General features: G+C 41.1%; 1 protein-coding gene across 2 annotated transcripts in view; it reads right to left on the bottom strand.

Moving 5' to 3' along the window:
* Nucleotides 1–5,038: 5,038 nt before the first annotated feature.
* Nucleotides 5,039–24,700, bottom strand: part of LOC146204593 (NACHT and WD repeat domain-containing protein 2) — a 98,799-nt gene continuing 79,137 nt past the window's right edge. For both annotated transcript variants that reach the window (XM_084589276.1, XM_084589277.1), the window contains exons 11-15: nt 22,612–22,796; nt 21,520–21,718; nt 12,930–13,114; nt 9,414–9,538; nt 5,039–8,309 (exon numbers count right to left, since the gene is read on the bottom strand). In XM_084589276.1, coding sequence (XP_084445402.1) covers nt 8,080–8,309; nt 9,414–9,538; nt 12,930–13,114; nt 21,520–21,718; nt 22,612–22,796 — 924 coding nt within the window. In that variant the 3' untranslated portion in view covers nt 5,039–8,079. The remainder of the gene's footprint in view (nt 8,310–9,413; nt 9,539–12,929; nt 13,115–21,519; nt 21,719–22,611; nt 22,797–24,700) is intronic.

Here is a 24,700-nt window from a genome sequence, read left to right as displayed (position 1 = left end):
TGTTGATCACATGTACACAGCTCATCACCACACACCAGCTTGCACACTGGTACTTTCAGCAGCAGAGCAGTGCAAGAGGAAATATACAGTCCGATAGCTCAGTTCAAATTTTCATTCTGCACAAAAGACATCCCCCACATCGAAGTGCTCAGCTTTTAGCATAGCTCAGTGAAAATAAATTACTGGTTTGACGATTCTTGTAATGTGAGTCACTCAACTTACATCTTTATGGCATGAAAATCATTTATGAGCTTTATAATCTCACAAGGGCAAAACTACGTTCAGTGACGTCGCTGGGGTCACTCGCACCCGGTGCGGAGGCGTGGCGAGGCACTCCCCCCCTCCTCCCTGGTTCCCTTCCTAGTTGTGCACGTTGAGAAGAGGATGGGGAAGGAACATGAAGAAAGAAAAGGCAGCGCGGCTCATGGTAGCACCCCTACCGCTTCGCTGGTGGACGGCGGCTGTTGCGACGCGAGTTTTTCTCCCTCTTCTTTATCTTTCTTCCTTATTTTTTCTTCTGTCCGCACAAGGCAGCGGAGGTGGCTCAGCTACAGAGCCCAGTAGCAGGCCCGTGCATTTTCTTTTCATTCTTGCTGCAGTCGCAACCAACCTACCGACTAACTGGCGACGATGCGACGCTCGTTCCAAAAGCCAGATTGGATGCATCGCGGACTGAATGCAGGCGGCCGGCGTTGTTTTCCCACGTCTCGTGGCTGAATATCACAACTCGCTAGCACCGCGCATACTTGTTGTCGTCCGCAGGGGCTCGCTATCATTTTCTACAAAGCCTGTAATACACCCTCACGTTTGTGCTCAGTTGCAGCTTGAAAATGAAACTGTCTGCTCCTGCTCACAGCGTCGTTCGGGGTCCCTAAGCGATCGTAAGATCAACTCTTGCAAACACGGACTTTACCGCCAGGTGCCACTGCAACAATCCTTTGATCGGTGGTGCGGCCATTCCAGGCGCGTTCCAAAATGTAGGCGCCTCTGAAATATTGCAACCGGAAGTCTTCGTCATGCTGCAGCTATACTGTCTTGGGGTGTTCGGCTGCATTGGGTAGTATCAAGAGGGCAATGGTTGTCAGTGAGGTCGCATAATGGGAGTTTACATGCAGAGAAGCACTTTTCCAGCTCACTCTGTAACCGAACCCGTTCCTCAAAACTCTCAATGTCACGCGTTGTAGTTAGATCACAAGCAGAACCTTTCACGTCCACATGCATAGGTGGAAGCATTTTACTAAGCATTCCCTACATTTAACTAAATTTTTTCCTCTCCTTAAATTTCTTCCAAAAGATGCAAGCTGACTTCCGCATCCAGACTGCAAAGTTACCAACGTGCATTAATGCCGTACCAACAGAAAATATTAAGCGCGAAACGGCCTTTTGGAACTGGCAGATGGTGGGCATCTCCAAGCATTTTTTTTTCTAACGCTTTCAGTTGCCTTTCTCATTTTAACAATGCCTCTGCCTTTTTCAGTGAAAAAAAGGTAACAAGCGCATGAGAATCGATCGGGTACATTTACTCTCAATTCCCCTTTTAAAGCAACTGGCCTTGCTAAAGTTGCCCTCTTTCTCATATTTTTTCTAGTCAGCGTGTAGTGATCAGATTCGCCATTCCACAGAGCAACAGGCATTGCGTGCCTCTTGCATTTTGAAAGTGTGAGGGGGATGTGTGACTGGTCCGAGGAGGGAGAAAGGCACAGGAGATAAACGAACAAAACAAAAAACAAAAGACTGCCGGTGAGATACTGCCAGTGGTCTGCGCTTGGAAAAAGAGAGTAAACTGCATGCCATACACAAAAAGAGGCGATGCGAAGGCGCGGCCACCGACGGGTGTCGTCTAGCTCCAACGCAGGGGTTTCCGATCGGTATCGGTGCTCCCAGTGTGCACGCACGTACACAGGCCTGGTCCAACGTTAAAATGGCGCATAATCTTTGGCATAAACTAAGGCATGTGTTTTCAAGCACTCCTCACAACAGAATAATTAGTTACACGAGAAAATCACACTTGTCAGTCAGTGGCACCGATGCGCGCCTTTTCGCGTCTTTACACAATAATTCATTTCGCCCCCTGCCCCTTCCTACCTCTCACTGCCCGGCTGCACCCCCCTCAGCGCTGCATCCGGTGTGGACCGCACCCTCCGCACCCCTTTCGCAACGCCACTGACTATGTTTAAGTTGGCAGGGGTACAATAATAACTAATGGTATGTGGTTATGTTGATGGTGCATTCACTTTTTGATCACTAGCCAGTTAATATACACAGCATAGTCATGGACAGAAGAATATGGGCCACACTTTGGCAGTCAAAGCATTCTTCTCCATTTTTGCCCCCAAAGCATTTTTGCCTCCACGGCCATTATAGCTAGGACTGAACCTGTCTCCTTCTTCGGTTCAGCTGTCGAGCACCCTGACCACTGAGCCACCACAGCGGGGAAAACTTCATAGAATTACTTATGTACAGCCTTTGCCAAAAGTGTAGAGCCCAGAGGGTTCGCTTCTGAGCCATGAATTGGTGCTGATTTAGCATTAGTGGAGGTCCTTCCCATTAGAGCGGGTAGGACAAAAAATAGTCTTACCATCAAGAGATTCGAAACATTGGAAATTCATTACAAGCCGCACGAAGCAGCCCAGAAGCAGATGTGACAGGAGTGTTTGAACATGGAAGCGTGGTCTGTAGTACTTTGCCCACAACTGTACATAAAGCAGAATCTCAGCAATACAACATGGCTGATACTGATTTCAGGTTGCCCACAATTTGAAAATTGCCTGGTCTTGGCACGATGCTTACAATGCACAAAATGTTGAGTGTTTTGAGCTCTCTCCTACGCCCCTGTGGATGTTACGAATGCTGGAGTCGCAAATGCACCCATAAGGAGTACTGCCATCACATCTTTAATGCCACAAACACCAGTCGTGCGATACACGTACGGTAAGCGTGAGTGATGGCGCAGGCTGTGCACAAATCATTTCAGCCGTCAACAGATTTTAATGAATACATTTCCCATGTTTCAGCATGCAGATTTTGTTCATTTTTTGACATAAGCATAAGGTAATACAAATATTCTTTGTAATTCCTTGAGATTTGGGTCAGAAAAATTATACTGTAGTTACATGTTTAATGCATATTGCTTAAGCATGACATTCAAGTTATCATTTAAGTGATGTTATCATCTACTTATGAAACTGCGAAAGAAATTCCGCCCTGAAAGAGTTCACCTCATTCCTTGTATTACACAACACTAAATGCAAAGGAACAACAAATGGGCAAATGCATGAAAGAAAGGTACAAAGGATTGAAACAAAAGCAAAACGCAAATGGAGACTAGATATTCCTCATAATTTGCTTGCAGATATGTGAAATTGAGATTAAGTTACCAGTGAAATTAAAGCAACAGCACAGGCATTGCTTTTGGAAGTATGCTCAATTGCTTTTCCTGCCAGATAGTCTGCAACTGTGTTTTGCGCAAAGGTGGCATTCAGCAGCTGCTTCTGTTTAATGCCACACTTGGCTGCCCCCCCAGGGTGAGCCAAAACAATAATAAACACAGCACAAATTCTTGTTCAAAGTGTGACCTTTCCCATGAAAGAAAAGTTATGGTGTGCTAATATGTTGCACATAGGCACTGTATCCCTGCTTAATTTGTATGGATAAAATACAAGTAGGGCTGGAAAGGTGCAAATGTGCAGATGTGCCATTCGCTTCTTTCTGTGGCTGTATTTGTCTTTGTCCAAAAAAAAAAATAATAATAATAAGAAGAAGGCAAGGAAAACAAGCACCTGCAATTAAATTTTTCATTACCTTGTGTTTTGCCATCCTGCTGGCAGGTGGCACGGCCACTCCTTGTACTGAAATACGTACTGTGTTTTCTTAGCATTACTGGATGATGATAGCATACCTCAATTAAAAGCAAGTGAAGATCGCAACCAAGTTTGGCATTAAACATTTTTTTACCAAGCGCATCTTCTGTGTGAAATCCAAGCATGAAATAAAATACCATTTTAATGGGTAAAAACCTTTAAGCCTGACTGCAAAAATAATGAAACAGTGGGTAACAGGGGGGACAATAGCTCTGATAACATACTTGGATGCAAGCAAGCTGCCACATCATTTGAGAATTATGAATATGTTTTTTAGCTCATTGAAAAAAAAAAATAAATACCTTTAAACTTTCCTTTCTTTGGACAGTTTTTGGAAATAAACACAATTCATACTCTATTCCATACTGTTTGACTTTCTAAATATTAAGGAGCTACATTATTGATTTTTATGAGCGCAAAACTTCTCTCTTCCATAGTAGTCAATTCGCCAACCATTTTTTCGTTAAGGTGATTGTCAGGGTGTTCAGTAACGACACCAAGCTATAAGTAACTGGAAAAAGGAGCTACGTGAAAAAAAATATATATATATATATTTTGGCATAAAAGCATTTTCTATTTCAAATCCAGGCAGCAGTTTAATTCAGTTGCCAATATCTACTTCCTTCTGTCATGAGAAAATGGAACACAGAAGCGCTTCTTGCCCAACATAAAAGAATCTCAAGCATAAAATGAAATTAGTGTTTTTTTTTTGCTTAGATGTAGAGGAGGACAAAGCTTTTGAGTCATGGTACATTGTGCATCTACGTGCCGGAGACTTTGCCTGCATTCACAATACGAGGACAGTATACAGTGTTGGCATTAAACCTTGAACTCTTTGCAATAGTCTCTCCCAAGGCTATCCTATATCTGGCACATCATGTATTACAAAAAGCAGTTGGGGTGGGAGAAGGCAATCAAAATGTGCATAATAGAACTCTGCTTGCAAGCACACATCCACAGACAATTTTTTTTTTGTTTTGGCTAATTAGAAACTGTGTCTAGTGTAGTAACCAAATGTGGCTCTGCTTGGTTGTGTTCCTCACGGCTCACTTGGTTGTGCATGCAAAGGTTTCACAGTTGAAAAGAGCATTGGAACGACGTGGGAAGAAGATGATTGCCTTCACCTAGAGCAACAATGTTGCATTTTAAGCCATGAAATGTGACAGTGGCAGTCACGCTAAAAAAAAAAAAAAAGTTTGAAAACTTGACTAGGAGCCAGGAGATGGTCACATTACAAGTCATTGGTCATCGCAGTTTGGATTAGACGTAATGATCACACTGATCATTCTTTGTTAAGTAATAAATTGAACAGAAATCCTGAACACCTAAACTAAATTACAACAACTGCTCATTTCCATTTGAAAATCAAAACAAGGCTGCCCCACCTGATATAATTCTTCTAGCAGTAAAGAATCAAAACAATATCGTCGTTAGTCCCACTAAGCTGTACTCAAATGCTGGGCACAGATTAAATGTTAATGCAGTATACTGGGGTGTTGTGTATGAGTTGGCTTTTTGTACACACTTGTTCAGACACACACCAAAAAATATTGCACTCCTTTCTAGGCCTTGCATTTCGGCTTGCACTTGGCCTATTGAAGTTGCAGATGACAACAAAAAAAAAGCTGCAACAGGGCCTTTCTGAAAAGGCTCCCACCACCACATTGAAGTGCACTATAAAAACAATGTTCTAGTGGCTAACTTTTGTCAGTAACATTAGTGTGCTTCTTGACTGCTGCTGGGAAGAGTACCTTGAGTAGCAGACACACACACTAGGGCTCCTGTAAAAGCACCTCTCGATGAGCTTTTCCACCAGTTAAGCTGTGGGCAAAATTGGCAGTCTTCACAAAGACAAGAGACAGATATCTATGCATCAAAATGTTTGCATCATGGTACATTTGTATGCAGAGTGGATGCCAAAGGCAGTTTTAGATGACCAAAGCTGCAGCATGTTTGGCATACAAAGTCAGCAAAGGCTTGAAAGACTAAAGCCTTCTGCATGGAACACAATAATGTGCTCCTCCTAAGAGGATAACAGAAGTGAGATTCTAGTTGCTTTTATGCTGAAATGAGTCAAGCGGTGCATATTTTTCTGAGCTGCAAACCTGCTTACGTGCCCTGCTTGTTAAAAAGTGCATTCACTGTACACAAGACACTCTCCAAATATCGCACTTCATATTGAAGAATGCCTTTTCACCTACGCCAGTCAATCCAACTTTGCACGTCATAACACATTGTGGTGCTACAAAATCCAAAAGCTGAGGGTGCATATTTGCTTGTGGGGAAACAAACCAAGCCTCCACGAGTGCCTTGTTGGGCTGTTGTGCTGGCAGCAAAATTACACTGATTTGTGCAATTTTTTTGTGATGTTTTGACATTTGTTTTGGCATCATGCAAACTTTTGCACCATTTATTCTTATTTTTCAATGTTTGCCTTTCAGACTGTTTAAAGAGGTACAGACTTGCAAATGTTGATATTAAATATCTGTAAACGTGAGCCCAGCGGGAGTAGTGCTCATATATTATTTCTATATTGTGACATTTACAACTGCTAATCAAAAGGGTTATTTCTGTGACATGAACACAAGGCTATATAGAAGAAAAGAAATGCAGCCACCATATCTCATGTTGCTTATGCAATGCTAACAACTCTGCTCTCTAACAGACCTTTGAATTATATGTTAAGGGCAGGATTCTTTTAATCCGCCTTTTTCACAAAATGTAGCGCCCTCTGGGAGTGGTTGAAAATTCGTCTGCTACTGGTTGAAAACGTCCTTGGCATCAGCGAAATGAAGGTGTGTGTTCTCGACAGCTAACGTCATCTATCGCATACGCCTGTCGCGAATATTAACTACACATGGCCTCCGAGATAAGCTACAGCTGCACCGATTGCGAAGGCCAAGAACTGCGCATGCACAGCTAGGGTTGGTAGTTTGTTTTCAACCAGGGGAGAGGCGTGCATGAGCAGAGAGGCCTTGTGAAAAAAGCAGATTTCGGACATGATGGCTAATGGATCCATGCTCTTTTTAAACTATGTACTTCAGTGAGGCAGCAGCTGAAAAAAAAAAAAAAACTATGGGAAAGTACAAGATGGTTTATGATAGGCATTATCAATATCTTATTGATAGAGAGCATTAGACCAGTTTAGATTTTTCAGATAGTCATTTTTCACACCCAGTAGTTTATGCACAGCGACTATCAAATAAATTTTTCTGCTGGTGCATATGTTTGATGAATTGCTTGCTACTTTTGCTTGTTTATTAAAGCATGTGCTTACACAAAAATTCACTTCTTTCTAGAACTGACAACAGCTTCTGATAGCCATGACGCAAGAGTACAAATCTCCCAAATGTGGCCTTGAAATTTACATTCTAGGCCTATGACTGCTGACGGGATCAGTACCTGATACTACATGCCAACCATGTGGAGAAATGCTGTGCAAAGAAGAAAATTCAAACTAAGGCCAAGAAAAAAGCATTGAAAGAGACGTAAATGGTTGTGGCACAACTTCAACCCAGAGGATGCCTTTTCCTCAGAGTGAACTATGCATACGTCCCCACTGCTAAGCTTGTTGACTTACCACAAATGGAAAAGCACATTTCAGTTTTGCTACTATCTTCCATATCTCTGCTCAGATATGCATTACAACAGACCAAAACATTTCAAGTGTGTGACATACAAGTATATCATCTTAGGACACGTGCTACTTGTACACAATCATTTTAGAATTACACGATTCTGTCTGTACCTCTTTAATGTGCTGAAGCATACCTACCACGCTAATACTGCTCGACAGATACAGTAAAAAAAGTTCATCCCTGCTTAGTAACTGCTGAGCCAACTTCTCATATTGAATACTACTATTAACCACTTCACATTAAGCAATGGTGTTGATAAAATGTGCTGAATTAAGATTTCTTTGGGACTGGCTGAAATTTTATGTACAGATGTCAAGAAGGCAAATGCATCTCCAAGCACAGCACTACATAACAAAAATTTCTTCGTGTGCATTGATAGCTTTAGCCTTCCTTGCTCCCTTTTCCCTCTGTGTCCAAAAGCAGACTTGAGAAATTTTGCTCGGTTTGTGGTTTGTATAGTGTGAGAAGCATGCCAGTAGTGCCAGACAGAACAAGGAGCTGCAAGTATCCTTTGTCCTTGTTGGCTAGCAGCAATTCGGCCACTCCATAATTTTCATGAGTTGGCAACAAAATCAAGCAACTCAGCCTTGTTGACTGACATCAAAGACTTTGCCACAATTGCTGACATTGCCATAGGTGCTGACATTGCCAACACGAAACTCAGGTGGGCTCTGGTCACCTTCACCACCATGCAGTAGGTGACAAAAGACGCGGTCATGTCCTTCCAGCCCCATTACCACTGCTTTTCCATCCAAAGTCAGCTCGCAGCATGTCACAGCCAGGTCAGGAGTGAACACTGCTAAGCACTCCCCTGCAAGTCAAGGCCACTGTGCATTAGGTTTGCAGAATAGATAATTATACCCAAGAGAGTTTTGCTTGTTTTACTGCCTTCTAAAGAAGCAAAAATATGAAATTGGTAACCAATTACTGCTATATATATACTACTTCACTTAGTCTAGAAGATGCAGTACTGACAAATCAGCTTTGCTACACTGAGGTTAACCGTTTTGGCTTAGGTAAGTAAGTAGTTTCTTTGTTTTGTTTACATGCTGTTACAACAAATTTAAACTGTTTCAAATTTTCTTCTTTTTTTTTTTTTTTTCAGTTTGTTTGCACTCGCTTGCGGGAAATAACATATCTTTAAAAACTGTAACTCAGTGCTGAGAACCTAGTCCTCACATTAAATGTCACTACTGAGGTTCCACTCACAGTATAGGAGACATGCTTTTTCCTCGTTTTTAGCACTGCAGCTACTTTTTACTGATATCCTGCACAGCAGCTGTCCTTGCAAGACACCTTGTCTATGCTTACGCCAACACATATGTGCCTTCTGCAACACCAGAAAGTGGGCTGTCCAAGATCAACGCCTGCTGAGGTATCTACAAAAATGCTATGGTAGATGGTAATGCTAATACAAAATTATCGTCCACTAGCACTACTGCAAACGATCCAGTGAGAAGCTGCAACAACTTATGTCAAGCTGTACCACCTGTGGCAAATGATACAAGAAGGATGTATAAGCTTGTTGATGCTAGTTCACTGTCCACGACAATTTGTCATGACCTTTTCAAAGTGAAGCCCTGAGCTTGCCTGTGAGGAAGTGGCACCCTAAACTTTATCCAAGAATTCAAACTACTGGGCAGGCACAGCCTACGTAATTAAGGCTGCGGTTTGAGTCGGCCCATACAAAGACAGCAAGACTCCATGTCTGCAAGCCACTGGGGCAGACAATGTCTCCGTCATTCATCAGTAACATGCTAAATGCAAATGAAACCATGCTTCAGTTAGCCTGCGCAAGTGCAGCAGGATTATGTTTGAAGGTCATTGTAGTATATTTATAACATATGAAAAACTGAATACTAGAGCTACACAAATGGCAAGAAGCAACAAAATCAGTAGAGCAAACAAGACTTGCCTTTCATGACATCCCAGACACGGACACTTCGATCAATGCCATCTGAGTTGTAAGTGAGAGACTTGAAGCCTGATTCATCAAGCCGAATTTGATCTACAGGAGCATTGTGACCTTTAAGAGTGAATCTGTATAAAAATCAAGAAGCATCAAGGTAAAATTTCTAAACTAACCAAAACTGTCCATAGTATGTTACTATAGTTACTGCACTGACAAGTAATAAGACCATGAAAATTGCATAATGAATAACTACACCGAGCTGCCCCAGACAAGAAGATAACTAAAAATTTGCCATGAGCAACAGAAATGCATGTTATATCAATAGTACCTGATTATAAGTTGCAGCCTCAATGCCTGGATATTAATTTATTCATAGCAATTAACAACATAAATCACAATTTCTCATGATCAGAAGGTAGGGTAATTATTGCCATTGTATAACTTTTTCTGTAATTGTGCAACTAAGTATATATACATAATTGCCAAGCCCTTTCCATAAGTTTTAGTTTTAACCTGTCTAAGGTACTAAAAGTAGTGCAATATCTGGAGCATTCTTTCAAAACTAGAAAGACAAAATAAATATGCTTGGCATGCTGGCTATGGTACAATAACATGCCCGCATGCTAGTTCATATTGTATGCCCAGTAAATGAGATTTCTCGTTCATATGTGCTTCCACAAAGTTGCTGATCATGGTGTGGGTGCACAGCTAGACTCCTGCAGCATGATGGTCGCACACCCAAGTTGAAGTTGTCTTCCATATATTGCCTATTATAAGTAGATTTTTTTTTGTCTAAACATGGCTTTAGGAAGTTCAAGGCAGACTTATAGTCAAAGTCGACCTATGTGCAGAGTCATAAATTCTAGCGGCGATCCTCTACACAAAATCGGAAAACAATGTTGCAGCAGGGCGGAAGTTTGACGTGTCGGAAAAGTGCATGAGGGACTGGAGGATGCAGCAAAGAAGTAAGATATCTGCATGCACTACTACACGCCGTTCCTTTTGTGGATCGAAGTCCGGATGATACCCCGATGTCGAAGATGCAGTTTGAGACTGGGTCTACCACCAAAGGAAAACCCAGCAAAAAAGCCTGGAAACACCAACTGGGCGGCTAAAGTGTGCTTCCCTGAGCCAAGCAGCAGAGTGGGCAAACGAAGTTTGGTATGGACTGCCAACCAACATGATCTCTGGGTCACTTTCCACATGAGGCATCTCATCACTTCTGATGGCCAGCAGCAGTAGTGGCTCAGATGACCGCAACTACGTCCTTCTTGCGAGCGACAGCGAATCATAAGAGGAGTTTCATGTATGAATAAACGTCTCTAAATGGCTTGGTCTTATGAAGAACTTATTGGCGAGCTACGGCCACAGCGTGATTAGTGTCGACCCATATTCGAGGGTTGAACTTTTTTTCTTTTTTTGCTAACAAGGTTTCGAGAGTTGGGAGCTCAACTTATAATCGGACTCGACTTCAACATTATATGGGACAATCAGTTTTCTTTTTGTCCCATCTGTCATTAACCAACTTCTGTCCCCAATTCTACTACCACATCAAGAGCTCTCAGCTACAGAGGTCTCCATTTCCCTTGTCTTCTTAAAAGTGCCAAAACTCTTGCTAGCGAAAGGACTCCCCATAAATTTTAACAGCATGTATGCCTGGATTTCTGCTATACTAGTCCACAGTGGTTCGTTACATGGCTGAAAACTACATGTAAAAACAACCACATTCACAGGAGCCACAGAAATTTAGTAGTCCTCTGGTTACAACTGCAGACGCACGCAGTATCGAGAAAATATGTACTTAAGTCACAACTATTGGAACTGGCACATTATGACCTTAGTGCTCACACAGGGATGCTGAAGAAACAGGCAGTTTTCAGCATGAGCGACGTATTTAAGTTTCTAAGGCTTTTTTTATTGTTTCACTACAAGTAAAGGAAACTAAATTTGAATCTAGAACTTCTTTTTTTTTTAAACAATGCTAGCAAGAGACTTTCTTCAATGAGCAATTAAGTTTTGCTTGAAGGCAACTCACTGATGTCAGTCAATTGTTTCTGCATTGTTGATGATTCCCTTACTTGTGTTATTTACCAGGTATTTCTTTAACCTGCGAGAGATATGTCAGTGCAGTCTGTGCTGGTAGATTGTACAGCAAGCCGGACATTATATATATGATAGAGCTCAGTAATTAAGCAAATAAATAATTGAACTTTCTCAATTTTTATTCTAGGGGCCAACATTATAATAACCCTTTGACTATTTTTGCCGTACAGGTACTGTGGCTGTATTCCGTGCCGCGGCGTTTTTGCCATTCGGGTACTGCGCTGAGTGCAGAGTGTGTAAAGAAAAAAAAAATTTGACACTGGGAGTAAACTTTTTTTTCAGAATATTCTACAGTCAAAGGGTTAAAGAAATAAAGGCCGTATGCCCCGCCGGGGTGGCGCAGTCGTTACTGCGCTCGACTACTGTTCCCAAGGACGTGGGATCGAATCCCGGCCTCGGCGGCAGCTTTTCGGTGGAGGCGAAAACCAAGGCGCCCGTGTGCTGTGCGATGTCAGTGCACGTTAAAGAACCCCAGGTGGTCGAAATTTCCGGAGTCCTCCACTACGGCATCTCTCGTAGCTTGAGTTGCTTTGGGATGTTAAACCCCACAAACCAACCAAATGAAGGCCGTCAACATAAAAGCAGAGTCCAGAATTCAAATTTCCTTTATTGACTATACAGTTAGAAATATTTAAAGTGAAAAACATCCATTTTTTAGCTTGTAAAGATGGCTTCCCGCCATGCACATTTTTAGAATGGCACTGCTTTGCTTATTTTATGCCGCAGAAACAGTGAACATGATTTCCACGGTAATACCATGCCCAGTGACGCAGTTTTAAAAATGCATAATTTTGACACTGAATAATTCAAACTTCACTGTCGAAATTTAAAAACTACACTCAGTTTTTATGCTGACGGCTTTCATTTTCTTAACCCTATAACTGTTTTTGCCGCATGGGTACTGCGGCCGCATTCCATCCTATGGCGTTTTTGCCATACGGGTACTGCACTAAACCTACAGCGTTTCGAAAAATTCAACAGTCAAAGGGTTAATAAAATACTGACCCCTAAAATAAAAAAAAAAGTTGGTTAATTAATTTCAGTAAATTAATTGCTTGATTACTTAGCTCTATTGTGTACATGATGTCTGCCATGCTGTACAATCAACCTGTACAGATCACACTAAGGTATCTCTCACAGGGCTTAAAATAACGACCTGCAGTTAAAGAAAAAAAAAATTCAGTATATTGCCACTACCGCATCAAAAAAAGCGTGGACTTCTTGATGCTGACATTTTCAATGATGTGGTTTAGACAATATTTTAGGACACTGAAATAACTTTACATACAAAAATAGGTCCTATACATCTTGCATGCTTAATTATGAATTTTCTCAACAGTCAATTATGGTCACAAAGTCTGTGCTGTCTCAAATATGCTGAGTAAGTTCACACCGCTGAACAGCAAACAGCATTACCTTCTTGCTCCTGTGGCAAGATCCCAGACAAGAACAAAACAGTTGTCAAGACCATTGACGACACAGCCACCCTGAGAAGAAATGGCGATGCTGCAACTGTTTCGTTCAGGCTTCCACTTTTTGAACAGTGTCCCACTTTGCAGGTCATATACAATGATGAAATTTGGTGCGCTGTCACTTAGTTCCTGGAATAGACAACATACCAGGCCAAATATGTTGGCAGAAAGCGTTCAAACCACGTATCTGATCTCTGCACATAAATCTTAAATGTGAAAACATTCCCGCTGGTCCAGTGGGCACTGCACAGGGTGGACACTAAATGGCAGAGTAAGCTTGCATATATTATTGGAGAGACTGAACTCATAAACAATGCTACAGCGCTTCCCCCATCAGCACTCCATGCAGGGCGTCCATTACATAGAAAAAAGCTTTGAATAAAAATAAAAGCTGCACGATTAGTGTGGATGAACCTTGTGCAGTAATATCTAACATCATATCAAATAATTGTGCACCATATTTCAAAATAACACAACTAATTGACGTTCTCTAGTAAATAGAACAGAGTTAGCAAAAAGTTCAGTTAGAAACATACTTTATGCGAAAATAAGCCAATGACAATGTTACCAAGAAGATACCATACTGATTGAAAGAAATTTGATAAGCAAAGGAAATGCACGAAATTCAGATATTTTCTGGCATAAGGAATGTAACAACATACTTTGTTTGGCAATACTTCAAACTGGCTGTTGACATGGTGCGACTGGATTCATACAGTTAAAGTTACATGCAGCTGTGTGATTTCCAAAAATTACCATATACTTTCTGGTTATCATATGTATACATAATTCAACAATAGTTAAATTTGCAGTTTAAAGCTAAATTGCAACAGCAAGGGAGCACGTTATCCATGACACAGTTTCTGTGCAGTGGTGAACAAACCTCAATTTCAAGCAACTTAATGTAGAAAAACATTGCACATTATTGCACCAGTTACTCAACTGAAAGGATATTGCCAGAAGCACAGAGCCATACTTCCCGTAATAATAAATAAAATAGTCATCAGCAATAATATAACTATCATTTGCTGCTGTAGCTAAGACATTTAGTGAAATGCCATTTTCTACACATTGTGATTTAAATGTAACAACAGTTTCAAACTCCTACGGACTCTTTCAGGCTTCATAACGGCCAAAAACAGATTTGTTGCAACAACAACATGGCACTACATATTTTTGCACTGACCAATGGCAACCCTGCAGTAGTGGATAGTGCTGGGTCTCAATATCAAGGAATTAGCCCAACCCCAGTCTTATCAAAACAAAAAGATAGAATATGTGTGGTGTGCATACTTTTTCTGCCAGCTTCCATAGGCAATGATTTATGCACTTAGGCTAAGCCAGGATGACTGAAGCCAAAAGTGGTTAGCGCAGATGGCATCCGTAGGATCTGGTATGATATATAGGGGAATCCCCCAAGATAGAGTAAATTTACAACAAGGGCATAATTACCCATTTAGCATCGATGCAAGCACAGCCAAATGTCTACACATGAAAGCTGCAGTTTCCACAGAAACTTCATGGTTAACGAAAAAATCCTCCTGGTCCAGGGGTGTGGCTCTATCGACTGAGCTAATAAGGTCAGTTAGCAGATCCAATGGTAAGGCGAGAGTGAATGCTAATGACTGGTAGATGCTAATGAGTGATTACTACCTCATTAAAAATCTTCTCAACCTTGGGGGGATTTCTTTAACGATATCAGGCTAACAATGTTCCCACTTCGAGTTGATCAATTCACTCTCACCCTACCATTAGATTTGCTAGCGGTCCCGGTTGGCTCAGTTGGTAGAGCAACTGCCCTGGAGAGGCAGTGGCCCAGGGTTCCAACCCTAGACTAGGACGAATAATAATAATAATAATAATAATTGGTTCACAGGATTGGAAAGGCGCAGTACCTGTCACATCTGATCTGTGGACACCTGAACTGCGTCGTAAGGGAAGAGAGGAAGATAGGAGTGAAAGCGGAAAGAGAGAAAGAGGTGCCATAGTGGAAGGCTCCGGAGTAATTTCGATCATCTGGGTATCTTTAAAGTGCACTGACATCGCACAGCACGTGGATGCCTCTTCGTTTCGCCTCTATTGAAACACAGCTGCCGGCGGTCGAGATCGAACCCGGGTACTCCGGCACAGTAGTCGGGCATCTTAACCACTGCACCACCGCGGCAGGACCAGACCAGGATGAATTTTTCAAATGCAGGTTTTCTGTGGAAGGTATAGTTTTTCTTTTGTAGCCATATGGCTATGCATGGATGGATGCTAATAAGTAATTACTCTTTTATTACAAAACTCACACCTGATGGAAATGTTTGAAAACAAGGTCAGTGTATTGTGGTCAAGTATTTGGTATGTCCAAGTTCTCTTTGAGATTAATCACAAAACTGCTCACTCAACTAAACCAAATGTTCAGTATTCAGGGATGATCCACAGCTGTCTAGTTCTGCAATGATGTTGCTGACACATTGACGCAGTGGCCTGTTTTTCTTTTTTTTTTTTTTAAGAACAAAGCTTCTTTTTCTTTTTGGAGACTGAAGCACAAAAGAATTGTTGGGCCATGTGAATGTATGCTGAATGGGAGATTAGAACATTATCCTTCCTTCTTAAGCTAAAAAAATAACACGACTACCTTCTCACTGGTACCCAACAATAACACAAATTGTTTATACTGTAAGCGATATTGTTGGTGCAGCTCTTTTCTGACAACTGTGCTGTTGTTAAAGTTCTGTGGGCCTCCCTAATGAAAAATCTTGACAGCGAGAGCAATAACAAGAAGAAATGACAGCACAACTAGAATACCTACCATTTGAACACAAAATATATGTATGCAAGTGGTAAACATCCTCACGTGACGCTTACTCTACGGTCAGTGAAAAAATTATCAGCCATGAGATGGTCAAGCATTGCTTGGGTGATTGGACAAGAGCCATTATGTGTTGACCCCGCCCCAGTGGTTCAGTGGTTACGGCACTCGACTACTGAACCACAGGACACAAGATTGAATTCTAGCCGCGGAGGCCACTTTTTAATCGAGGCGAAAAGCAACGTGCCCATGTACTGTGCGATCTCAGTGCATGTTAAAGAACCCAGGTGATAAAAATTTCTGGAGCCCTCCACTACGGCTTCCCTCATAGCCCGAGTCACTTTGGGACGTTAAGCCTTATAAATCAAACCAAACCAAACCAAACCATTATATGTTCCATTCATAAAGTGCTTCAAGTAATGGCAAACACTTATAGGGTATACAACCGAAGCTTTTATCATGCTTGCAATGACCTTTAGCTCACCAGTGCAATTTTCAGAGAGACAGCAAAGGAAAGAAGCACGGCAAGTAAAATTTTTACATGGATGAGTGAAGTCATATGACCAAAATTAAACCTGTGGAGCATAACATAAGTAGGTACAGATATTTTCCATAAGAAAGAGGACATCAAGAACTTGAAAAATTAGACTGATGAGCTTACTGTCCATTACCTACAAGTTATCAACCAAAGTACCAGGCAGATGTCCATAAAGGCTATTTGACAAGACATACTAAAAATCATATGATTCAGAAATGTGCAGGATATAACCAACCCTTATATAGTTTTACAGATTACGAGAAAGCATTTGATTGAGTCGAAACTTCAGCAGTCATGTAGGTGCTGTAAAAGGAGTATAGGTGAGCCATATGCGTAAGCATTGGAAGGTATGTATCTACAGGGTGTCCAAGCTGACTTTAGTTTTAAGGGTTAAAATATGAAACATTGATGGTTTGGTTTGTGGAGTTTAACGTTCCAAAGCGACTTAGACTATGAGAGATGCCGTAGTGGAGGACTCCAGAAATTTAGACCACCTGGGGTTCTTTAACATGCACCGACATCGCACAGCACAAGGGTGCCTTGCTTCTCGCCCACATCGAAAAGCGGCCGCCAATGCCGGGATTCGATTCCCGCATCCTTAGGAACAGTAGTCGTGCGCCATAACCACTACGCCACCCCGGCGGGGTACGAAACATGAGGTAGGCCAGAGAAACCACTTGTGTACAGCTACCAGCTACCTGGCATATCACAGGGAATTTTTTATTTTGCAATTAACTAATTAGTAAATAGCGTAATTTTTTTATTTTACTAGCTATTGCCTTTAGACAATGAATAAATTTGCAAAGTTGGAGAGTATCTTTTAAAACCCCCATTCCATTTACTTGCGATAAAAAAATCCTCACGTGTATCGTTTTTCAAAGCTCCAAAGACAGCCAACGAAATACAAAATTATCACGTGCACTGATTGTGCTGCTCTCAACCTGTGTTTCAGTGAACGAATTCAGCAGTGGCCTTGGCTCCATGATCCCATTGCAGCGACAGGACGACATGTCTGCGTTGTGTTTTTTTTCGTCTGCTTCAGGCACTTGATGCATGAGTCGCAGCGAGCTCACCACGTTGGCTGCAACCATCACCAACATATCAGCCTACCGCTGGGACTGGGCTGTTAGAGTCACAGCCACAGCTAATTTCATTAGCTCAGACAACGATTGAGAGCACCATAATCGTGGCGCACGCATTCGTTAGTCATGCGATATTTTTTGTATTTCGTGGGCTTTTTTGGAAAAACGATATACGTGAGGCTTTCTTCATCGGAATTACATGGAAGGGGGTTTCAGAAGGTGCTCCCCAAGGTGCTCTCCAACTTTGCAAATCCCATTTATTGTCTAAAGGCAATAATCAGCAAATTATAAAAATTATCTGAAAAGGACAGAACACTGGAATTTCGGCATCAATATTTTTTTGGCGCAATGAAGAGATTGTTGACTAAAGTACTCGACTCCATATCGGGTTTGGCTGAAACGCTGTAGAAAATTTTTACAGAAAATATTTCAATCAGAGCGTGCACCTGCTTTTATGTAGCTCGATACTGGAGACCCTGAGCAGTGACCGCGATGACGGCTGGTGGGCAACAAAAAAAGACTGCCTTAAACAAATAAATATTTCACTTGCCAGACAGTAATTAGGCATTTTCTGCGTACAGTTGCATCCTTTTCAGTTCCACTCCACACTCAAGGAGATTACGGCGCGCCTCGTCGACTAAAGTTTTAGTGGCTGCTATCACCACTTCATTCACAGAATTCAAAACACTGTGGTGCCATCTAGTGATAAACTCTGAAAGCATGCCACTAGCGATGTGAAAGGAAGGGTGTTTTTTGTTCAAGTTCGCTCTGTAGAGAGCTCAAAATACAAAAAAATGAGACAGATACACCTAGAAGAAAGAAAAACTGCGTGCACTTCAGAAATCAGAGATATTTTGCAGACACATAGTCACGTGGGTTACTACAGTGATAGTAATAGGGTTTCTCTGCTAGATGACATCTCAGTTGTTCTTACGTGACATTCAATATATGGAGTGGTGGTATAGTTAACCGATCTAAAACAATAATTAGGATATAGGGAAAAAAAACGAGCATGATAGCAACTGCTACAACCCCATTTCAAAGGTGACGCTCCTATATTCCATCCATCCATCCATCCATGTGATTTTTCAATGACAAATTAAAATTGTAAGGCCTCTTTTCTTTGATACTGTAGTACTTAACCTGTACTATATGAGGCAATTTTCAATCTTTTCACTCCCACCACAATTTCATGACATATGCTGGCCAGTGTTCTGTCCCTTTAAGTACTAATTAGTTAATTGGAAAATAAAAAATTGCCTGTGGTACGCCAGATGGCTGGCAGCTGTACAAGTGGTTTCTCTGGCCTATCTCAATATTTTATTTTTTAACCCTTGGCGGACACCCGGTATGGTGGCTGCACTGCAGTCTTAGTCTTCCATAGAGTAATAAAACACCAATAAGAAAAGTTGTAAGGCAAGGGACACGACCTCTCCAGTGCTTATTCACCATTTGCTTACAGGAAGTATTCAGAGAACTGGAGTGGGAACAGTTTGTGATAAGAATGGGGAATACCTCAGTAATCTGCAATGTGCTAATGACACTGCCTTGCTAAGTAACTTGGAGGTCGAATTAAAATGGATGATCAATGTCCTAGACAGGCAAAGCAGAAAGGTAAGACTAAATATTAATGTGCAGGAAATTAAGGTAATGTTCAACAGCCTCAGGAATGAACAACAGTTTACAATAGGTAGCACTGTGCTGTATTTGGTAAGGAAATATGTATACTTAGGGCAGATAGCGACCCAAGTTCCAGACCCAGAGTGTGAAAAACTAGAATTGTAATACTGGGATGGAGTACATTTGGCAGATATTCTCAGATCATGATTGAAGATCTCTCAAGAGGTAAGTTTATAACCACCATATGTTATCGGTACTCGCCTATGGGCAAAAATGTGAAGGCTAACAAAAAGGGCTCAACTTAAATTGAGGAAAATACAGTGAACTATGGAAAGGAAAACTATAGAAGTAATGTTAAGAGACAGGAAGTGTGCAGAGAAGGCCAGGAAACAAATAGAAGTTACTGACATTCGAAGGTGAAAACCAGTGAAAAGAGGACGCGCTAACAAGGAAGGAGTGCCGTCGCGTTCTCTTTTCGCTGGTTTCCACCTATGCACCAACTGGCCAAACAAGCTACGCGTCTTGAATTTTACTGACATTCTAGTCGAAATCAAGGAGAAGAAATGGGCACGTGCAGGGCATGCACTGCAAAGGCACGGACAGATAATTGATGGTTGCTAAATGAAACAAAATGGATTCCAAAGGAAGGCAAACACAGCAAAGGGAGGCAGAAAGTTATGCAGGTGGATGAGAACAGGAAGCTTATGGTGACTAGGTGGTTGCAGCTGGCACAAGATCAGGTTAATATATAAGAGAGGCCTCTGCCCTGTAGTAAGTGCAGTCAGGCTGCTGATACTGATAAAGTCATTTTTGAAGCAGACTCAGTGATAATCTATGCATTTACTATCATTCCCATGAGAATTAATGGATTGAGAGATTTCAGTACTGAATATTCTTGTAATGGCTTGTACAAAAAAAGCATTATTCTGGCAACAGCCACACAGGCAGCCTGTACCATTTAATTAGAAATCTTCTCAGTATTACACTTACCCTTAATAAAAGCTTTAGGAACCTGCAGTATATAACAGTATGCAGTCTAGCATCACAATATATGTTATGGTTTGTTGTCCTACAGTGAATGAGACTATGGGGGATGCCATAGGTCAGGGCTTTTGACAAGTTTTCACCACCTGGTGTTTTTCTCTGTGCAACAATGTACTAGCACACAGGTGCCTTTTGCATTCTGCCTCCACCAAAACCTAGTTGCTAGAGCTGGGTTTTGAACCCTGGCTAAGTACCTTAAGACATTGAACATTATGCCATAGACCATGACAATTCCGGGACAATAATGCTCACAATGCAATTTGCAGACTGTAGTGCTATTTTGATTCATGTTGTACTGCATGCCTCACACAATATTGTTTATAGCTGAAGACTGAGGCTTCGGACATCATAATTAAAGTTTTAGCAATGCCACAAAAAAAAAAAAGAAAAAAAGGAACGCTAACGTCATGTTAGCAACACACAAAAACTAAACTAAATGTTTACATGCATGCAACATTTTCAAAACACAAGAAGTCTGGATAATAGTATGTGTAAAGTATTCGATAGTTGTGACCATTTATAACACTTCAACTAAAGAGTCACGAAAACTAATCAGTTATAGCTAGAAACTCTTTAAATGGTGCCAAACTAAGACTCTTGCAAAGCTAACGATTTTACAACATAGAATATGGGCCATCCTTAAAGCACACAATCATCGAAGCATGTCCTTGAAGCGCAGATACCTGATGCTAAGTAGATGAATGGGACTGCTTATGAGACTCCTCGAGGTGGGAATGGATAACTTGTGAAACTCTAAGTTAGCTTCTCTGCAAGGCTTGTTTTCCAATTGCAAAGTCTCGTTACCAGATGACACTCACAGCCGTTGTTGAAATGAAAAGAAGCAGGTGCCTCTTTACGGCAGATTCACAATTGCAAGTTGCGAGCATATTGCAGAGAGGGGGGTGGGGGGCACGACAAATGGGCCAAACGCAGCCACGCTCAAGGAGCAAGGCGCTGGACAATCCCCACACCATTCATCTTCTATTTCACACATAAATAGATGGTATTCAAACACTGCACCCTTTGAACACTTTTCTCCGAGTCATCTTGAAATCAAGTGGAGACATTCCAGAGTTTACTTAAAAAGGAGAACTGTCCTCAATTATTTCTTCGAATAATGTGAGAGTGGCATCTAAGAACGAACCCTTTGCATTGGAAAACAAGCCTTGCAGAGAAGCTGCCTTATAGAGTTCTGCAAGTTGTTTATTACGGACAGCTCTGCCAAGCTGCTCTTTGAGCCATATGTGCAGGCAGCAGGCACACAAATCACCCTAGCTCTAGTAGCATCCAGCAGTGCATCTTATCACTGCTTCAAGGATGAACTACAGGCCAAAAACAGAAGTTTTTGTTAAGCAGAGAAGCCAACTTGATGCTCTTGGCAAAGGATACACAACAAGCATGCAGCAAAACGACAAATAAATTTTATGAAGGTTGAAAAGGGCACTCTACTAACCCTACAAACACACACAACATAGTGTCCATCCCCACTGATTGCTGACAGACGGGTAATAAACTCGTGGTGTGGAATACGTAGGTCATACAACAGTTTCCGATTGGCCAGGTCCCAAACAAGTAATGGGAATGGCTTTTGCGTTTCATCTCCACATACGCATATCTTGCCATTGCCACTGACCAGAAGACTATTAAGAAACCTGCAAATAGGCAAATCAAGAAAGCAAGGAAAACATTTAAATTAGAAAAGTAGATGACAAACTCTACTGTGTAGAGAAGACAAGCCACATCTATTCACATCAGTCCTGGCATTCTCTTAAGAACTAACATAGCTTGTAAGCTAACTATAAAAGATCAGGAATTCATTTTGCAGTGCTATTTCAAGTAGATAAAACTGCATGCAAACCCTCAACAGAACAAAAAGCTATTTTGCAAGCACAATACACAACAAATTAAGCTTGCAGCACTATCACATCACAATCATTTACTTTCAGCAAATTCTGTCAACAAAGCTGTTAAATTAAAGAAATGGTTCCATGGTCTATTCTCCCAATAATATTGAAGCATTTCTTAAGAGGACTAAAATAAAGGCAATAAAGGCCTAGTTTGCATGAAAGCTGGAACAAGATGTTTACACTCTGCAGCCTTATCAAAATGCATGCACTCAAGACTGTTACTATAGGCCGTACTTCATCTGCAAAGTTAAACAATTGTAATTTTAAGCAGGCTTTTCAAATTATAGTAACAACTTCATTGACAGGCTATGCTTGACAAAGTGTGCAGAAGTATATGGATGAGAGAAGACAATAAAACAGACTCATCTGTGCCTTTCTGCGCACCTTCTATCAAGTACGGTTTACCAACTAGCCCAGACCCATACCTTACCCCACTTCATCCCACGAACAAACTGTGCATGGCTGAAATGACAGCTTTACTTGCACTCTACAAAATGTTCTCTGATCAAAAGCCAAGCCTTGCTCGAGTCATGACATGATGGCTTTTGCACTACAGACAACAATCTAATGGTTGGGGTTGGTTGGGTCTTATGGCACGTGAACAGCACTTATGTACAGTTGCAAAATATCAAACTCACCTGTCCTCGCCCACCTTAAAGGTAGTCTCCAAGTCCCCACTGGTGAGGTTGAGCATGTTCACATACATACGGTTCCGGGACAGCGCCACCACATAGTCTTGGCTATGCAAACCAAAGTATGCCATCTTCTGGTTCATCACTCCTTTTAGCTTGACCAGGAGACGTCCTTCATCCAGCGAATATACCTGCATAATATAGCTGTCAATGCACCTCTAATAGATCGGGATGGTTTACCATAACATTGTCATACTGTCTACAATGTGTTTTGCTGCACCCATCAGAAGCTGACAGCCAATGTCGGAAGTGGCATGTATTAATGATGTAACAGCCTAGCACCCCAAATTTGAATAGTATGCATGTCAGACAAGCCATATGGGGAGGCTAAGGTCTGTTATAATATTTCCGTACAGAATAATTAACATGTAAAATATCACCATGAAGAAGCCTCAACAAATTACCAAATTATTTGCATAAGACACAAGAATAAACAATAAAATCAATATGTACCCTTGCACTAGCAGATTTGGTTCATGCTCATGCAGAACTATTGAAAAGCAGAGACATAAAGGAAAACTAATCTCTAGCATAGACATTGCTGAATAATAATGTAAACTATATTAGTAGTAAAAAAGGCTATCTGGGCACTAAAATTTTGATTAGTCTACTAGTGCGAGAGCAAACCATATGGCATTCAAAAGTCAGCCTTCACTGTATAGGCAGAATCATTAAGTGCCATTTATAACTAAACTGTTATGTCAAACTACCACAGGTGTGCAAACAGTGAAATCCCTGCTTGAGTTGAATTTAAACAGTGAAGCAACAAATATTTGCCAATAGTAAGCTAGTAAGTATGCCATTTCTTATAATGACATTTTCACTAAAAGCTGAAAGTAACAAGCAAAACGCAGCTTAGATGCCCGAAAATGTGTTCTAGCAAACATGTTGAGTGGCCACTGCAACAAGTGCTGATCAGAACCTTAAACGGAGTAATGCCGACTCCTGAAAGGAGGCCTCTTATGATTACCATCAACTAAATAAATTATAAGCCACCCATAACCATAGTATATAAGAGAAATGCGCAACAACTTCAACAGGACACAGGAAGAAACACACACAACAGTTCTTCCTGTGTCCTGTTGAAGTTGTTGCGCATTTCTCTTATATACTATGCAGAACCAACTAGCCCGACAACACGCTCTTCTGACCCATAACCACTGTATCACAGCATATTTATTACCTTAAATAAAAGGTCCTTCACTTTTGGGTTTTCCTATCACCAGAATTTAGGGAGGGTGGACAGAGAAAACCAGATGATATATCTTAGTTCAAATTTAGGTTAAGATGGGGTTTTTCAGCAAAAATTTCCATAAACATAACTCAGGCTTTTTCGTGTTGTTTTCTGCCACAAAAGACAATTTACCTTAAATGCTCGTTTTTGTGTGGAGCATAAAAATTAGTTTCTTCTTAATATGTTACAAAAAACACAGAAAAAACTTTACCAAATCAAATTTGTTGTTGCATTCGTTAACAATCTCCTACATAGCATTTCCACGTGTGTGCAAGACTCGCTTTCTTTTACACTGTGATAACACTCATGCAGCATTACAGTGGCCACTTTAAACATCCAAGAACCCTAGAGTAGCCCGTTGTTAGGACAGCCAGTGCTAAATACAATATGATGCCCACCAAACACCCAGTCAATATCAATGTTTTATCCTTGTGCTTTTTGAACTCATTCTTTAATAAAGCTGTTAGGATAGCCAGTGCTAAATACAATACGATGCCCACCAAACACCCAGTCAATATCAATGTTTTATCCTTGTGCTTTTTGAACTCATTCTTTAATAAAGTTGTTAGGATAGCCAGTGCTAAATACAATACGATGCCAACCAAACACCCAGTCAATATCAGTGCTTTATCCTTGTGCTTTTTGAACTCATTCTTTAATAAATTTGTTAGGATAGCCAGTGCTAAATACAATACGATGCCAACCAAACACCAAGACAATATCTGTGTTTTATCCTTGTGCTTTTTGAACTCATCCTTTAATTAAGAAATGCAATTATATGCAGGATGGAAATATTAAAAT

The sequence above is a fragment of the Amblyomma maculatum genome, chromosome 1 (assembly GCF_055883805.1).
Source record: "Amblyomma maculatum isolate TAMU_Amacu chromosome 1, ASM5588380v1, whole genome shotgun sequence".
In the NCBI taxonomy this organism is placed as follows: domain Eukaryota; kingdom Metazoa; phylum Arthropoda; class Arachnida; order Ixodida; family Ixodidae; genus Amblyomma; species Amblyomma maculatum.
This window is presented reverse-complemented; position numbering and strand designations above follow the sequence as displayed.